Source organism: Elaeis guineensis, chromosome 9 (genome assembly GCF_000442705.2).
Source record: "Elaeis guineensis isolate ETL-2024a chromosome 9, EG11, whole genome shotgun sequence".
NCBI classification, from domain to species: domain Eukaryota; kingdom Viridiplantae; phylum Streptophyta; class Magnoliopsida; order Arecales; family Arecaceae; genus Elaeis; species Elaeis guineensis.
This window is the reverse complement of record NC_026001.2, coordinates 96,163,052-96,180,650: the sequence shown is the minus strand read 5'-3', so window position 1 is coordinate 96,180,650 and position 17,599 is coordinate 96,163,052. Positions and strand designations below refer to the sequence as shown.

The following is a 17,599-nucleotide window of genomic DNA, read 5'->3' as shown; positions in this document are numbered from 1 at the left end:
TGCAAAAATCCAGCCCAAAGTCTGACCTGCAAACTAGCTGCATGGGAGTAAAGCTAGATATGAAAATTGTCTAAAATAATATTTTCCATGCAAAAATACTAATAAGCATGACAAGCAACTATTCTGAAACACTGTTACTTTAGAAAAGTTATCACATTCTTCTTGGAAGTAATGCAGCCTGCAAGTCACATCAAATGCAAAATCAATGGTATATGTTCTGAGTCCTCTGGTATGACAAAATCCCAAGCGCCATAGAGAAGATTGTGCCTTTCTTGTAATGTCAAATATCTTGTCCCATATACAAAAGGTTCATCAGATGTCTCCCTGCAATTGCGTAGATTTGACATCTTAGACCTGTGAAAAGGCACTGTTCTAAGAAACAACATTAAAAGAGTTAATACACAACAAACCTGGAGGGAGACTAGTTTTGAACAATTTTAAGAAGCTCTATATCAAACAAGAGAGTTTTGTCTATCAAGCCCTGATTCCTCAGAACAAAATCAAGAGCTCTCTGGCCCTGTGAAAGAAACAAAGTAATCAGCAGGTCCATTCGTTTCAGAAATAGCACCAACCATTCAGAAGCTAGAGTACCGAAAAAGTTGTTGGTCTGGGGCCAAGTTTGTTGAAGTCATTATCTGGATATCCCAGCTCTGGGGGTACTATTATCCTGCATTTCTGTGGGGTAATCTGTTAGTCTTGAGAGGAAAATAAGCACAAATATCATATCAGGTCAAATATATATCCACCTGACACTACCTATCTAGGATTAATTGCATGTGAAGTTATACAAGATGCTGCATAGACCACATAAAATTGAATCTAAAAGTAGCACAAATAGATGTCAACCTTCAACTGGAACTGCCTTTACCATTACAGGTTATGTAGCGAGAACCACATACCTTGGCCATGAACATCCTATGCTAATGAGTCATAAATAATATTGTAGCACCAAACACATTTGCATCTCTACATCTATGATATGCTAAAAACATTATATTGATGCAATGCAAGTTCCATAGATGACTGGAGGCATCTAGCCATATGCATTACAGAGCATATCATGATTCATGTTGAAGATCAAGAAATCAGATCCAGATCCAGGCATGTAGTAAGTTCAGTGAACTTTATACATCACCAAATAAATGTGATCCTCATATTTTATTTACAGACAGTAGTGTGTGATTCAATATTTCTCGTGTCTTCTAAAATTACTATAAATTTATTTTTTTTAAATGAAAGAAAAAAAGGGGGACTCAGGTTACCGATATGCAAGGAATGTGGACTTGTGTAGGACAGACACATTACATACACATTGCTGATGCACTTATACATGACTAAAATGCAGATGCACATATGTACTTAGTAATCTTTGAACAGGAAAGAGAACAACTATTTTTTGAATACTGATAATTTCATAGAGTGTAAATATGAAACATTTAGTATTGGGAGGACTGCTACTTCACCTCCTAATACCTCCTAGAGCCATGCCCACAATAGCTTCCTCAAAAGCTGGTATGACCTGAATGAGAGAAAAATGATGCCGCATCAAAAACAAAAAAATTGTGAACCGACATTTTCAATAGCAGAAAATATTCCACTTGAGAGAAAATATCACTTTAGCAATATAGTACTTTAATGAATCAGAATGTAATAATTTTAAACAAACTAAATTTATCCATCTCTAAAACAAGTATCTGATTGTGTGATGGAATACTTCACCTACAGTTACTTTTTTGGTGAGAGATACTGCAACTACCCTTATTATCATGGAATAGTTTAGTTTCATGACATCACTAAAAGGAAAAGAAAGAAGATATATACCAATGTGCTTTCTTAAAATATTATGTCATAACTGAAAAATTTGCCACCAAATGGGATCCAAATCATTAGAATCCTCACTATACCATTCTGCCATACACTAGGCCTTTCAAACTATATCAGGAGCACAACATCACAACGAAGAGCATCAATTGAGGATCCTTAATGAAATAGGCAAAATGCCATAGTCCAATGGCGCCATAAGCTTGCCTCCCTTTCTTTTGAAATTTAAATTCAATCAATCAAATATAAAAATGAAGAGTTAAAACGAGCACGTATAGATCATGATCACCAACCCCAACTGGTTGGCTCTAATATGAACATTTCATCAGGAAAGCCAACTTCCTGTAGGGGCATTTCTGTCTATAGCAGATGAGTAAATATGAATCTTAATTAGAGAATTACAAGTGCAGTATCATAACACAAAACAAAATTTGATGCCCAAACAACATATGTGGAAGCAATTGAACGACAAAAAACAGAATTTCAACAAACGGAGATGATTCAACTCAAACCAGATGAGGAAGCATTTGAACAACAGAATTTTGATGCCCAAACAGAAAAAGACAACTATTTTGTTCATCACCTCTAATTCCACAGATGCATAAATTACTTTTTGAGTGATCAACTAGTCAATCACCTGTCCTGATCCAAGCTTAAATTTGAAAAAATTTTTATCATCTCCCTGCATGTTGGCAGAATAAAATGTAAGAGCTTTGAGTCATATGCGGACATGCAAAATTCAACATGTAATGCACTACTAAAAAATGTTAATCTTGAGTTTCATATAATAGTTCTTCTTTGAAAAAGACAGATTAGAGTGGGGGGAAAAAAAAAGAGGTGCCCATATGTCTTTGACTGATAGAAAAACAAAGAAAAGAAACACTAAGTATCTTTTTTTGACATAAAAGAAACACAAAGTATCACCAACTATAATCCATATTTCTTTCTTTTCAACATGACTGACTCCAGCAGTCAAAATAACCTGATAATCCTGAAATGCCTACATTACAATGCTCTTTCCCAAGTTTGGATCTCAATAACACCAGCAGCCAGATAAAATATATCAACTCTCGTACCTAGCACTTATTACATCAAGTAAACAATTGAATCTGAGCATGGTTAATAATGTCATTTTTCCCTCATTTCCTTTCACATATGGAAATAATTTATTCTCCTTCAGTATCAAGAGGCAAGCCTACCAGACTCATGAATATGGGCATATGATGCATGTGGTTATATGTAGAAAGAATGGGACATATAACCTTCCCTGGCCCTGAGATAGAAAACAGTCTTTTGTTCTGACTTTACCGTCCACAATGAATTTATCCAACACAAGGATCTACCATATTACCTTGACATGTTAATACCTAAGACCCATATATTGAAATATATCTTCTCACCATACATCCCTTTTACCAAGCCCCCCAGACCAAAGAATCATCCGAACCAGCCCTATCAGTAGCACTCTATTATTCCCAATAATAAGATTTATAACCCTTTAAACACATAATAAACTTCCTATTCTTGAGCTACTTAACCTCCAGCCTCCCCAAAATCAAGGTGTCATCAAGATTGAACAGCTTTAATAGAATACTGGGACCTATATAATAATTCTACATCATTTGTAATAGAAAATTATCATTTACTACAAGCACAACCTTCTTAAAATTCCTTCGGAAATCATTAAGAAAAATTCCCTGATAATATCATGTCTAACAACCTTCATATCTTTGGAAGTGATCTGATAATGATTTACTACTCCTTGAAAAACACCTGAGAAACCTCAAAATTCATCCCCTAATTTTATCCCTGCCAATGAATTTCTTCCTCCTACAACCATTTGTCATTTTATAAAACAAAGTATTGCTTCCATTTATATCATTATCCACACTGCAATTGCCACCAAACAATTTCCTCTCTTTTGAACTACCACAAACCCCCTTTCAACAGAAAGTCTTTCACAACCTCACACCATAAAAGAAGTATGATCAAGAGTTGATTCATGAAGACTGAATAATGATTTTCTTCATCTACCTCCAAGAAGCATCATTATTTCTGATCCTGCCTAGCTAGTAGTGACTCCTTGCTGTCTAATTATGTCAAATTTAGATGCAAATTTTAGCAATGAAGAACAGCTGGGAAAGGCTCTTCTTTTTCACCCTCTGCTTGGAAACACTAACTTGATGTTAAAGGAAATTCATAGTTTTGGTAAAGTGATAAGCAAAGTTTACAGCTTTACATTTCTTGTTTGAAAGAATGATACCTCATGAAAATTATAAGATCAATAACTAAGATAAAGAATATAGGCAATACCTCAAAGGAACCGCCTTTTGCCTTGTTTCGAGCTTCAAAGATGCGACCATAGTATCCGATTGTATAACCATCCCAATCAACCTTAAATGCATTCACAATTTCAAATCTGCATCAGAGTTTGTCCAACTCAACTAAAATAAATCACCAAAGCTTATATACAGAAAGCAGATAACCCAATAATTAGGTAGAGTGCACTTTAGTGAATGAAAGATCTCATAAACTGGATATTTTGCCAGTTGATAGGCCTAGAGGTTAGGGCTGCATTTATTGACTTTTTTGATCCAGGAGAAATCATTAACATGGATAAAATTTCTTGCTTAATTTTGGGCTTCAATCCCTGGGCAATCTCAGAGCTAATTTGACTGCAGAAAGTTTGTCTTTCATGTGTGCAGAACAGTCAAAGTTATGACGCAAATATACATAGTAGAATTGAACTTCATTCTCACCACTACAGTCTCACCCATTTTTGGTGCAGGACCATCACCTACTCGCAAATCCTGCATTGATAATAAAAATCCCGATGAATGTGTTTGATAGCAATTACAGGCATGAGAGCTATCTGATAATGGATAACCTTGTACTGAAGGCCTGATTGCGTCTCAGTGTAATCTGGATATCGCATTTTTGTTTTACCATAGTCCTTTCCACGAAGTGCTGGCACTGAACATTTCAATCACTAAAGTAAGTTTAACATTCAATATACTAAAATGGTTGTTAGAAAAAAAATGATGATACTCATGATAGTATATAACTCTGCACAAATCAATAGATGATAAAGGTAAACAAGAAAATCAATGCATAAAATGGCAAATACTGGTAAGCTCTATTACACCTAAAAGCAGTCAGCTCTCCAAATCAAGGTATCCATCCAAGTTTAGAAACATTCATGATGCCTCTCAACCTAACATTAATCCTTTGAATTGCTACAGAGTTCTTGTTCAAGGCATTACGAGCAAACTGGAGCTTGCTGTGAAACCTTGGACAGTTAGCAGCTATAAAACTTAATCTATTGGTAACATAAATTAGGCTCATGCAGTCAGGAAGCAAACCCTCCAAGGTCACTTGGATGTGGGAAGGAGACAAGTCAAGGAGGAACAAATGCAAAATTTGGCAAAAGAATAGCATTATCTTTAAGAGATAAATAATTATCCATGGTGCCAGTAAAAGGAGTCAAAAAGAATTAAAAGGGAGAATTAAAACCATAAAGTACTTAAAGAAAATAACAAGGTTAGCAACCAATTAAAAGAACAAGAAACAGATCATGAAAGACTTACTATCAGTAAATTCAGATGCACCAGCCTTTCCATCATCCAGAGCATGTTGCAGAGTACCGATAGTAAACCCAATTGTGGAAACCAACAGTAGTTTCCTTCTTGTCTCTCCTACACCCATCAAATACATTATGCATCAAATACGCAAAGTATGCACCACCTACCTTGCGTAAAACATATGAATATAACCTGATTTCATCAACACAAACAAGGCTCTCATCAACACTCAGGAAACAATAATATACTACTTCATATGATTTTTGTGGCTATGATTTATGTTAGAGACAAGTGCCATAATAATACTTGCAAAAGTTGTCCTACAAACACCGTGCCATATCTTTTGGGATCAGGACATGGAGTATACTTCAATTAGGTTCCTACATGAGGGCTTCTAGGGTACAAGTTGATACCAGACAACTAGAAAGATTTAATATTCCAGAAGATATTGACTTGAAGATGAGAAAGAACAGGTTCGCATTTTTTCCCTTTCACATGATTTGGAAACAAAAAGACTATTTAGAACAAAACACAAGATGTTGCATCTAGCACTTGACCATTTCCTTTCATGCCGGAGCAATACCTAGATGATCATTGTTACTCCAATATATTTAAATGGAGCTATGCCGTAAGAAGATAAAACTCCGGTGAATAACCATCTTTACTCAGTAGTTAAAAAATCTCTACGATATATAATTATATATATTTCATGAAAGAGATTAACACTGAGCCACTTGAATTTCTTATCAAATAAGTGCAACAAAACATAAATAACTAAATATTTACAAGTAATTAACCTGATATATAAATGCTACAAAAGAAAATTTTCTTGTCCATCAAGGCTAAATTCCACTAAAAATACATATCTCAAAATTCTCATCCCTTTGTATTATATTAGATGACATAATATTACTTGAATACTTGTATTTGCTCCCTACTACTACAATAACCAGCTAAGGTCTTTTACCATGTGAAAAAATGATAGCAATAACTAGAGCTGTTTCACAGATGCAAAACGACTTGAGTTTATGTTCAATAGGGGTACTTAGATTTTGTCATGTGGGCAAGCAAGATATATTCCCATATAAGAAGTGAAAGACAAAACAGCTACCTGATGAAAAGGCTGATATGCAATATAATCAACGTTTAGAACTCAGAACTCAATCACAACTTCAGTACCACTTTATTGTAAGTTATACCCCTAATATGCATTACAATCCCATAGGATAGTGCAAATTATGCATGCAGATGTAAACATGAAAATGACAGTAGAAATTTACAGCTTGCCAAAATTGATCAGTTTACACTTTGAAAAAAGGATATATGGTGACATGAAGCCTAGGGATGTTAGCAAACTAGGCTTGAATCAAGCAAACCCTGACACCAAGGACCAACTGACCAGAGTTATCCTAGGCTTGTCAAAGCCTAAACTATCAGTTGCCATACTGCATACAATAACTCTATAATTCTTTCTTGAATTTCGTAATCTTAGATATTAATTAAAGCAAGATTTTAAATCCCGTGAGACAAAGGTGTCCCGATTTCTTCATGGAATGGAAGTCCATTGTCCTGTTCCATCCTGACATCACTCTTGATCATGCATCTCAATGGATATCCTCCATTTTTCACCATTCTTCTTTCCTTTTTTTCTTTCTTTTCTTCTTTTTTCTTTATTCCTTCTTTTCATTCTTTCCCTCTACTTTCATTTCTTTTCTTTCCTTTTTCATTCTTTTTTTCTCTTTTCCTTTCTTTTTTACATTTTTCTTCTTCTTTTCTTTCATTTTTTTCTTTTCTTCATCCTTCTTTCCTTTCTTCTTCTCTCCCTGCATGAATGATTTCGGAGTCTCAATCCCATCCCAATCCCATTTTCTTATAGGAATAAAATGGGATAGCTGGGACACCCCCCAACCACCCGGACATAAAATCTTGAATAATGATGAGTTTGAACCTCAATAGCTCTGTGATATCCCTCCTTTTAATGCTTTCCTGAATTCTGTAATCTTAGATATTATTATAGTTAAAGTGACTGATGCAGCATAATGGTGATTCCGAGCCCAACCAAATGTCAAGTGTTCTTAAGTCAAGCACATAAATATTCTGGATCCATTTTCATGAATTCACTGGGACCTGGCTTGAACTTCACCAATAGTAATCTGAGTTTAATTTTTAGATGGCTCTCATAAACAATGTTTCATGGTTCACCTCAAATTTTATTTAGGTAAATGATGATTGACATATAAAATAGTCTTCATAGGACAAAAATAAGAGAAATGTAATTTTTTTTTCGTTCAGTGATGATTCCACATAAGATAACAGTACGTACTTCTGCCAAAGAGAAGTCCTGGACATCAGAGTCATAACAGTATGTGCTTCTGCCAAAGAGAAGTCCTAGACATAAGAGTCACTGTGGATCTTCATTTAGCGTTATCATAGTAAATGGCTAACTTTCATCATACTACTGAGGTAAAATAAGAATTAATGCAAATACTTTTAGAAACAATCCAATTTAGCTAAGATGTTAGAAACTCAAGTCATTCATTGGTACAAGGACAAAGTTTGATGGCCATAGTTTACAGTGACATTCAGTGTAGCCCCTCTATACTGAGTACAAATTTTTTCAGAAACACGGTGAAAATGCCACCCCCATGATGCTGATGCATGGCTGAGGAGAATGGTGTGACTACAGGACCCAAGTCCACTCGGCCTACCACTATGACATGATTATAACAGTCATATTGTCCCTTCAATCCAGTTTCCCACCGCCTTTTCCATTACAGCGTTGACTGAGATTGCACAGACCAAGAAGAAATTCATTACTGATACACCAACTTATCATTAAACTAATAATATTATATATATATATATATATATATATATATATATATATATATATATATATATATATATATCAAGGTAAACTATCTCCAACACAGTTCCAAAATAGCATCATCAACGCAACAAAACTTCATTAATAGGCATCAGAAACGCTAATCATGCCCTCTATTACTAAAAATAGGAAAAGGGAAAGGACTATCAAACGATCCAGGAACACCAAGAAAGCACTTTTATAGAACAGGAATCAACCAAGAGCTCACCGCCCAAGTTGGAGACTTCTGAGTCGACGATCCCATCGCTTTCGAGCGAAGATTTCCTTGCAATCTGAGGCGCGCCCCTCCTAAAACCCCTACCCTAATGATCGGTAAAAACCACGCAAAATCGAAGAAATTTCAAGCCAACAGCTTCAGGAAACCGTAGAAGAGCATCGAATTGTTAACGAGTCGAACCTCAGGAGGAAGAAGGCAAGGAGAACCTCTTGCGATTTTGGTCAGGTTCGGAAAGAACCCTAGAGCGGAGATCGACGCCATTTGCGTTCTTAGGAGAAGGAGAGAAGCGAAGCGGGAGGGCGCTCAGCGCGAAATAGGAGAGGTAGAAGGCCGGAAGCATACGAAAAGACTATTATGCTCAAAGGTCATTGGAAGTTAAGTGGGCTGAAGCGCCGAAAGCTGAGGACTTTTTGGTCATTTTGAATATTGGTGGTTGCCCGGAGATATCCGGAGCGTGGAATGGGATAAAGCAGGACCATACAACAAGACCATCGAATAGCAGTCAGAAGAACATTTTATTTATACTTGCAGGGCTGGTTATTGGTGATCCACTTGATGGTTATTTGATCGGACAAGGGGTTAGCCCTTACTAAATATCCCTAAATCCCTAACTTCTATGTAAGCACATAAATAGGTCTCCAATACAATCACCATGCTAAAAAAGGAAATGTTATCAAATCATTGCTAAATAAGGAGAATTGTTTGCATACTTTGATGTGGGTGCGAAAATGAGGCTAGAATGCAAGCGCTGTGGCGCCGATGAGGTTATGTATGCGGCGGAGGCGATGACTGATTTATTAGGTATGTACTAGATGATGGTGCCTGGCAACCACTAGGAGGATCAATGTTCGGTGGTACTCCTGACGAGCACGATGGAGAACTATATAAAATTCAATCCAATCAAAATCATGCTCTGTAATACTCACCCAGGATGGCAACCTGCTCTTCAATACCTACGGGCCAATGCCCTTGGCTTCATCATCGATGAGCCATGAATGGCATGCGGCTCACAATGCTAACAATGATCATGTTGCATGCCTACGTTAATAAAATAATAATTATATATAATAATAATAATAATAATGAAAGCATGGCTATGTGCATGCAGGTTAGATATTTTTCATCTTATGAGATGTGTATGTGCTCTATATGACAAGTGGTTTTGTATCCATCCAAGTTAATGCCTACAATTTAATATGAGCCGGTTCTTCCTATCATCTGCAATGTCTTTTATATTATTTTCTATTATTATTGTAGCAATGATTATCAAGGGTTCAAGGCCTAGTTTGGCCGCTAAAGCTTAGGTGCTAATCCTGCTGTTGGGTTGGCTGGATTCAAGATCCATAACACCAAAATTTTTAATCTTCTTCACATTTGGCTGGGATATGAAAATCTACATTGGAATCATGCAAATCACACAACAATGCACGTAGCACCCTTAAATCACGGGTGCTATGTGTATTGAATGGAACCAAAGGTGGGATTTGTATTGAACGAAGGGCACCTTTTTGTGGTTCATTTTGATGAGCGCTGCAAGCTCTTACATATATGTTGCAGCCATATCCGATGTTAATTGAGAGAGTTGTTTTTGAGATTTATGGGTTGTATGCAGAGACACTGGAAATTTGGCTAAGTTTGGGTTAGGAAAGTCAGAATTATCAATAAGTCCAATCAAAAGCCCAATCCATATGAATGTAAAATTAGGTCTATTGGGGGGCCTATTTTCAGTTCTAGTTATTTCACGCATTTGATAGATGGAGAAGAATTCATATTTGTCAGCTAATCACGCATTTCACAAAGAGAATCATGCTAATTAGAATTTATATTTGATAGATGGAGAAGAAAAGAGAGAGGAACAGAGACAGACTAGCATAAAAATTTAACAACACAAGAAACAAAAGAAGGAAGAGGAGGAGAAAGATGAAGCCTAATGGCTTACAACGTTCCAGACATATGCTATTTTATATCCAAAGATTTTTTTTTTCTGTTTCATTTGTTTTACTAAATTTTTGAGCTATTTTAATGAGAACTTATTGTCTGTTTCTTATTACTTAACACACACCTTTTTAACATTCCAACTAAGCATTGCCTGTAGTCAGATGTTCTCATTACAAACTTCCTCTGATCACATCTGCAATTATGATCTGAATGATGGACACACTGAGAAGGGATTACAGAAGGGCCAAGACCCAAGCTTACAAGGGCACTGATGGTCAAGTTTGGGGCAACTTGTCAATGTGTATTATACTTGTATGACAAATATCTAAAACAACTCTGTTCATAAATTTCTTAGGATCAGTTGATGATTGCATCCCAATAAAAAACAATTCATGATATCATAAATCCATTAAATAGATCTGTCATTTTCAACAGCGAATGATTCTAATAACTTGCCTCTGCTGATTAATAAGATATCCAACACACAAGCACCTCATTTTCTACCCATTCCAGATCAAGTTTACCATACTTCTCAAATAAGTCATTCATGTCTTGAACAAGCCATGAGCAGCTGACAGTCAAATAGGATTAACATAATGACACCCCTGCAATATATTGGCCTCCTCATCGGATGAAAGTAAATGCTAATATTGAAACCTTTGCTTATAATATCAATTTATGACCATGTAAAAAGGCAGCATAATTGTGCCTTAATTCATGCTACAAAAAATTATGTAACACAATAGCTTAACAGCAAAACAAAAATGTACAGTTCAAGTAATTGTGCGCGCCAGTGGTGCAGCTTTGGTGGCAGAAAGGAAGCAATAACAGCAGTGGCCTCAAGCTACTGCTACCAAGGTTTCAGATCACCTACCGGACCAGCAGTCCAGTTCAGAATCTGCTCACCTGGTTTTAAGAAAGCTTTCTCATCATGTGGAAGCTTGCGAGCCAGCCCATTCAGTATTTGATGGAAAGCATCTCCTGGTTGGGCAGGTTGTGGGAAAAGCATAGCCTGCTTCATTGAAGGGTTAGCAAGTAATCTCTGCTTCCTTAATATGACCTCTGTTGGTATCGATGTGAGGATAGCATCCAGCTTTGGAACATCCTTCTCAGCCACAAATACACCAATTTCCTCCCAGGGAATAGCATCAGCAAAGGGTAGCACGATGTCGTCGGCTATGACTACTGGTATGCAACCAAAGACCACTGCTTCCACTAATCTGGGACTCCATGGGGCCCAACCCAAGGGACACAAGCAGAAAACAGCCCGTTGCATGTCTTCATAGTAGGTAGTTGGGTGTTCAGTAGAGATGTCAAAAAGAGGATTGTTCTTGAAGTTCTCCCAAACTGATGCCCGAGCACCTCTGAGCAACAAAGATTAGGGAATGAATAAGGACGACTACAATTAAGCAGGCAAAGTTGGATTCAAGTGATTAATAAGCATAGTGAATGACATAATTTGGCTTGCTATAAGATTCTGGAGGTTTACCTTGCATAGTATCCACCCTCAGGATCATTTCCCACATCATAAAACAAACCCCGGAAGTAAACAAAGATAGAACGAGGAGTGTCAGGAGGAATCAAGTGAGCCTGCATCTTCTGTGGGGGAGCATATGGAGGAATGGTGATGGAACCATCCTTCAAGCAAACATGATTTCGTTGCCCAAAAGTTTGAACCAGCGTGGCTCGTTTAAGCAAATGGAGAATTCCCCGCTCAATTGCTTTCTCTTCCTGCACCACATTAGGGAAAAAAAAACTCTATGATATGAGAATGAGTTTTAACAAAAAGGAGCGCTATTTTACATCTTACCAGTGCAAATATAGAATGAAGAAAAATGGGCACTATTTTTCTTACCTGATAGTGAAAGCATGCCCCAAAATCATGTGGAACAACGAAAAAGTGGTCTGCCCCTTCTGTTCTATTCCAGTAAGGCCAATTTGTGGAGATTAGCTGTATAGCACTTCTCATCATTCGTGGTGATTTAAAGGGCAAGGGAAGTCCATTAGGAGTTAGGTCACAAGTTGTGTATACAGGCGTGTAGAACCAATCAGCTTCTTCAGGGTTAAGAGTTCGGACAGGACTTGACAACAAGAAACGATGCATGAAAATCTCTGCAGCAAACATGTGGGTGAGGCATCTGGGATCCTTTTGGAGGATCTTCTTGTTGTATTTGCTAGGCAGCTCATACACAAACACCTTCAACCTTCCAACAGGATCATCTTCCAGAACATCACCAGCACTCCCTGCATTAGGAAGTTTCATGACATTAAAATAACTGCATTCGCTCATACACATAAGATCCTAAGACAAAACTCAACATGCAAAGCATGGATTAAAGATCCAACAGGGAACCAAAGGACAAAGCAGCAAAACCATCAAGTTTATACTTTATGTATGTCGTAGGAATGGAACACCTGAACTCTAGCGAGACAAACTTTTATTTGTTATAGATGAACAAAGCTCACAAGGAGACAATAAGTAGCTAAATATGCATCTATTAAAGAATAAATCTTCATTAGTATTTGATCGCGAAAATTCACAATGAACCTAATCTACTAGCAGCTAGTCTAATGTTGAGCATAGTTCTCTAGGCTCAAGTTTGTATGGCTATTTCAATTGAAAAATAAAAATTGAAAAAACAAATTACTATGACCATGCTTTGATGGCCCAAACTAGAAAAAATGCATTATATACTGTTCAACCAAGGTTTGCTGACTCAATGGGCTCGTATCAGCTGGCGACTGGTTCGGTACAGTACAAATCCATACCATGCCATTCCAGAACATATCGAAACAGCAAAAGGGAGGAGGACAGGAGAACAAGAGGGAGGGAGAGGGGGAGAGGAAGAAGGAGAGGGAGGAAGAGAGAGAGGCTGAGGCCTCTAGGGAACTTCGAGAGCTTCGGATTCGACAATGGGGACCGAGAGAGGGGGAGAGAGATGGAGAGGGAGGGACAAGAGAGAGAGAGAGAGAGGGAGGGAGGGACAGAGAGGCTCACTTAGATCTTCCACCACCCCCGCGACCGGGACCTAGGGTTTCAAACAAGAACGGAGCACTTTGAATAGGGACAGAGCATTGAACAAAGCTTCAAAAGGGCTGGAGGAGGTGGGAAGAGGAGAGAGAGGCTACAAGTTTTGGATCCGGCCTTCCAGCGAATCTTGAGAGAGAGAGAGGGGGGTTCACATAGAACAAGGAATGGTCGAAGGAGGAAGCTTCAAACACGTCAGGTGCAACAAGAGTAGTAGAAGGATTCGAACATGTCAAGAGGGGAGTGATGAGGCCATAGGGGCGGTAGGGTTCATGTACAAATCAATGAGATGAACCATGCCAGTAACCGACTTGTCTAATTCAATACACTCCAAATCGGCTAGTTCGGCATGGTTCACCAAACCTTGGTTCAAATCTTAGATCACAAAATTAATGTTAAGCCTCATACACATTGTTGAGCCTTTCTTTATTAGCTTAAGCTTTTTTGGTCAACTGATCAATCAAAATGGTACAACAGCTTAAGTTTCCTAGAGGTCATGAGTTCAAACCCCTCAATTCAGTTTTATTTATTATCCTATTTATCTGTTATCCTTATGCTTATCTATCTCTGATTGAGCCATTCCTCCATGTGCATGGTCCAGGATGCAAGCTGGGATTTTGTTGGGGGAGGGGGCGTTCGAGTAAGCCTAATGTACATTGTTGACCCTTTCCCTATCAACTTAAGCTTTTGAGGTCAATTGGTTAGTTAAAAATATAAAGAATGAGCAAAATCAAGCTAGCTAATATACATTACAATTAAATGTTACTGGTTATTGAGTTTTTTTCTTTTGTTTTTTTCTTACTTACACCAGACACAATAAGCAGAACCAGGCTGGCCAAGATACACCGCAATTAAAGGTTATTGGTTAGGAGAAACCCAAACTTCAAATAAATAACCTTGCTTAACTTGAGAACGTACTTCAGAAAATTACATCATGAGAGAATAAAATCCAACAAGTATGATGGACTTTACTTCCAATATTATTAGAGAATCTTAATGTATCATCCAAATGACACTCATGTCCTTCCCATACCCTCACTATCAAAAGACCCTATCAACTAGCTAGGACTCCAAAGATGAGCGAAAGTAACAATACCATGACAATATATCGCCAAAATGAAAGTGGAGGGCTGAAGTTCTTATCCCCAAGCCATGAGTACTTTAAGTTACTTTTGTTAGTTTCTTGTAACATTTTGACCAATCTTGAAGTGCCAGTCTTTGCTTGAGCTTATAATTATAATTAAATTGCTATAATCTCCAACCATAAGTTGGATACATGAAGTTTTCCAACCAACAAATTAGCTTTAACAGCATGTTATCAGAAGCATCCATAGTATATGTAGGCTTGTATGTGAAAGTCATAAGATTTAGGCTTGCATCAAATTAAGCTCTTTCATGCATTCAACTAAAACTCAAAGGGTAAATTTAACTAATTAAAATTATGATAATAATCTTTATCTTCTCTATATTTCTCCCTTGCTAATGTTGTATCCTAAAAGATCCTGTAATTTCTTTCCTTTCAACCATCCCATCACCCCTTTGTTATGCTAACTAAGAAGATTGTGGTGGATGCTAAAACCACACCCATTAACATGATGTAATTCCCAATAAGCCTCGAAACTTCACATTATGCATGAATAATTAGCTATGCATTTGTCAGTCATGCGAATAAGAAAAAAAGGTTGGTAAAAGGAATATATCATTGTGATTTCACTTCATTTCAATATCACTTGTGAGTAAATATTTTGTTTTCACTGACCACCCATCTAAGTAGATCCATACTTACTAAGGCACAGACTCTCATCATGGAATAAGATAAGCATCAAAAACTCAAAATCACCAACGAATTTACTTAAGCAAAATTAATTTTTTCCTAGGAAGCGAGTTAGCCAATCTTAACCAACACATTCCCATTATAGACTTTAAGAAAAAAAAAAAAAAAATCCCTGTTTGCTGCTTTCAGATGATATCACCGACTCAGTAAACGTATAATGGATGACACAAGGTCTATATCTAAGAGATGCATTAAGAAAAAAAAAACTTTGATGTTTTTGGCACATAGAGTTATTTATGAACTTGCCAGGACTAACAACACTTTAACCCATTAAGTAAAGATCTGGCCACAATTCTCGCTGAATCTCCAACATGTATGCTTGAGAAGTCAAGGGGAAACAGTGAATACAGAAATCCAATTCTGTGTGATCCAGGGATAATGATGTCTCGGATCCATATTCCAGGCATAACTAGAATCCACAAACGCCCATAAGACTGAACTACTACATCTCAACCATGCAAACACACATATCAACCTCGGAATGGCAACTTACAGAATTAGGAACCGGTATAGTTTCACCAAAAAAATAACCATACACTCCTAGTTCCTCCACACCCACAGTTCTAACACACTGAGAAGCATAAAAGCAATCTCTATAAAGAAAATAAAAATATACAGAGGCGATAAAAGAAAGACCTTCATCATGAAGCCATCATGGCATATAAAGCAAAAGGCGCCAACAAAATCCGAAAAAGTCTCCATCCATCTTTTCCTATCAGCAACTTTAACGAATTACAATACAAAAAAGGAACGCCACAATGCAATTCAAACCGAATCTCACACAGAAACCAAGGAAAAACCCAATCAAAACTCCAAAAACACAATTTTTGAAGCATTCAACCCCAGATTTCATCCAATCCAGATCAAAACCAAAACTTATTCAACACCAAACAACAAAATTAACACCCAAACACACCTGAAATCCGCTCCGTCTTGCGATTCAGCTCCGCCGCCCGAACGCCAATCCCATCAAAGAGAAGGGAAAGAAGAAGAAAAAGAGCAAGGATCCACATCTTCGCTTCCATTGTTCCAAAACCTCCAATTTCCAGCTGTAGAAGCCTAGAGAGATCGAAAAGAAGAGAAATAGAAACTGGGTGCAATTGATAGAGGAGAGATCGGGGGAAAATTGTCTATAAAGGCGATTGAGAATGGTTGGGGGGTCAGTGAGGGAGTAGTTGGGGAGTTGGGGAGAGGGGGAGGTTTTTCTTAGGAATTGGGCTTCGGAAAGAAGAGAAGAGAAGCGAAGGTGAGATTAACGTAAGAAATTTAGAGAGAGCATGTTGGCTTCAACAGGACTTAGTTGATGAGAAGGAGAAAAAGAGAGAAGCTTTAATAAAGGTGGGGGGGGGAGGAGGGGAGGATGGGCTTTGGGTGTCTGATGGGAGGTCAACCTCACCGACCCGGAAAGCTGTGGGGTTTCTTTCAGTCACCCTTCTTTCCTCCACTCCGCCATTTTCGTGTTCATCGTGTTATTATATATTTTTTTGGCTGTATTCCCCTGGGTAAGATTTTTTTTTTTTTTTTTAATTTGTTACGTTTTGTTAGTTTACGACTTTAGTTGGATTTGGTGGGCAGTTGGGGCATTGAAGATTCACATGGATGTCTTTACTGGTAGGCCAGCAGGGGAGTGATTGAGCACTGTATAATGGGACCAACTTAGATTTTGTTAGACATTGGGATTTAAATATCCAATATAAGAACACTTAAGGTGAAAAATCTGTCTTTTTTGTTGTAATTTAGCTTCTATATTACATATTTCGAAGCTCCATAGATGAGCAAATAAAGAGGGATATAGCTTGATAATTAAAAAATCTTATATTTGAAGATTGAAAAGTTGAACATTTGATAATCAAAGCCATGAATTAATTGAATAAATTAAGTTAATGAAATGACTTATTTATTTTGAATTTCATAAAGAAACTTCAACATATAATCCTCCACCCAAGCTTGATGTATACAAGTCGAGCTAAAAAATATTCTAAAAAAAATAAAAATCTTTCTTTTTTGTACTCTAAAATTTTTAGGTTGTGAATTTGTGCAACGCATTGTAATAGCATAAATCATCGTGATGAAATTCTACTCCGAAGATTACTAATGTATTAATCCAAGTTTTTAAAATTAATTGATTGTTCAAAAGACATATAAAGCACTGTGTGAAAAGCCCTTTCAAGGATTCTAAGTAGCCGATTTCATGCAAGTGAAGTATATGTTGTTTTCTCTCTTTTTTTTTTTTTTGATATAAAGAACATGTGAGTGGTTTGGTTTGCAGGTGTTGGAGTGAAAATCGAAGGCT

General features: G+C 37.2%; 2 protein-coding genes across 2 annotated transcripts; both read right to left on the bottom strand.

Annotated features, from left to right (window-relative positions):
• Positions 1 to 119: 119 nt before the first annotated feature.
• On the bottom strand, positions 120 to 8,848 carry LOC105051105 (peptidyl-prolyl cis-trans isomerase FKBP19, chloroplastic). Its single transcript, XM_010931397.2, has 11 exons — positions 8,687 to 8,848; positions 8,498 to 8,591; positions 5,409 to 5,516; positions 4,709 to 4,794; positions 4,581 to 4,631; positions 4,135 to 4,215; positions 2,459 to 2,503; positions 1,464 to 1,519; positions 592 to 667; positions 411 to 517; positions 120 to 324 (listed from the first exon to the last, which is right to left on the bottom strand). The coding sequence occupies exons 1-10, from the start codon at positions 8,765 to 8,767 to the stop codon at positions 422 to 424; spliced, it is 774 nt and encodes a 257-aa protein (XP_010929699.2). The 5' UTR covers positions 8,768 to 8,848; the 3' UTR covers positions 120 to 324; positions 411 to 421.
• A 2,223-nt stretch (positions 8,849 to 11,071) lies between these two features.
• Positions 11,072 to 16,598, bottom strand: LOC105051103 (probable beta-1,4-xylosyltransferase IRX10). Its single transcript, XM_010931394.3, has 4 exons — positions 16,223 to 16,598; positions 12,300 to 12,688; positions 11,934 to 12,175; positions 11,072 to 11,808 (listed from the first exon to the last, which is right to left on the bottom strand). The coding sequence occupies exons 1-4, from the start codon at positions 16,329 to 16,331 to the stop codon at positions 11,295 to 11,297; spliced, it is 1,254 nt and encodes a 417-aa protein (XP_010929696.1). The 5' UTR covers positions 16,332 to 16,598; the 3' UTR covers positions 11,072 to 11,294.
• Positions 16,599 to 17,599: the final 1,001 nt, after the last annotated feature.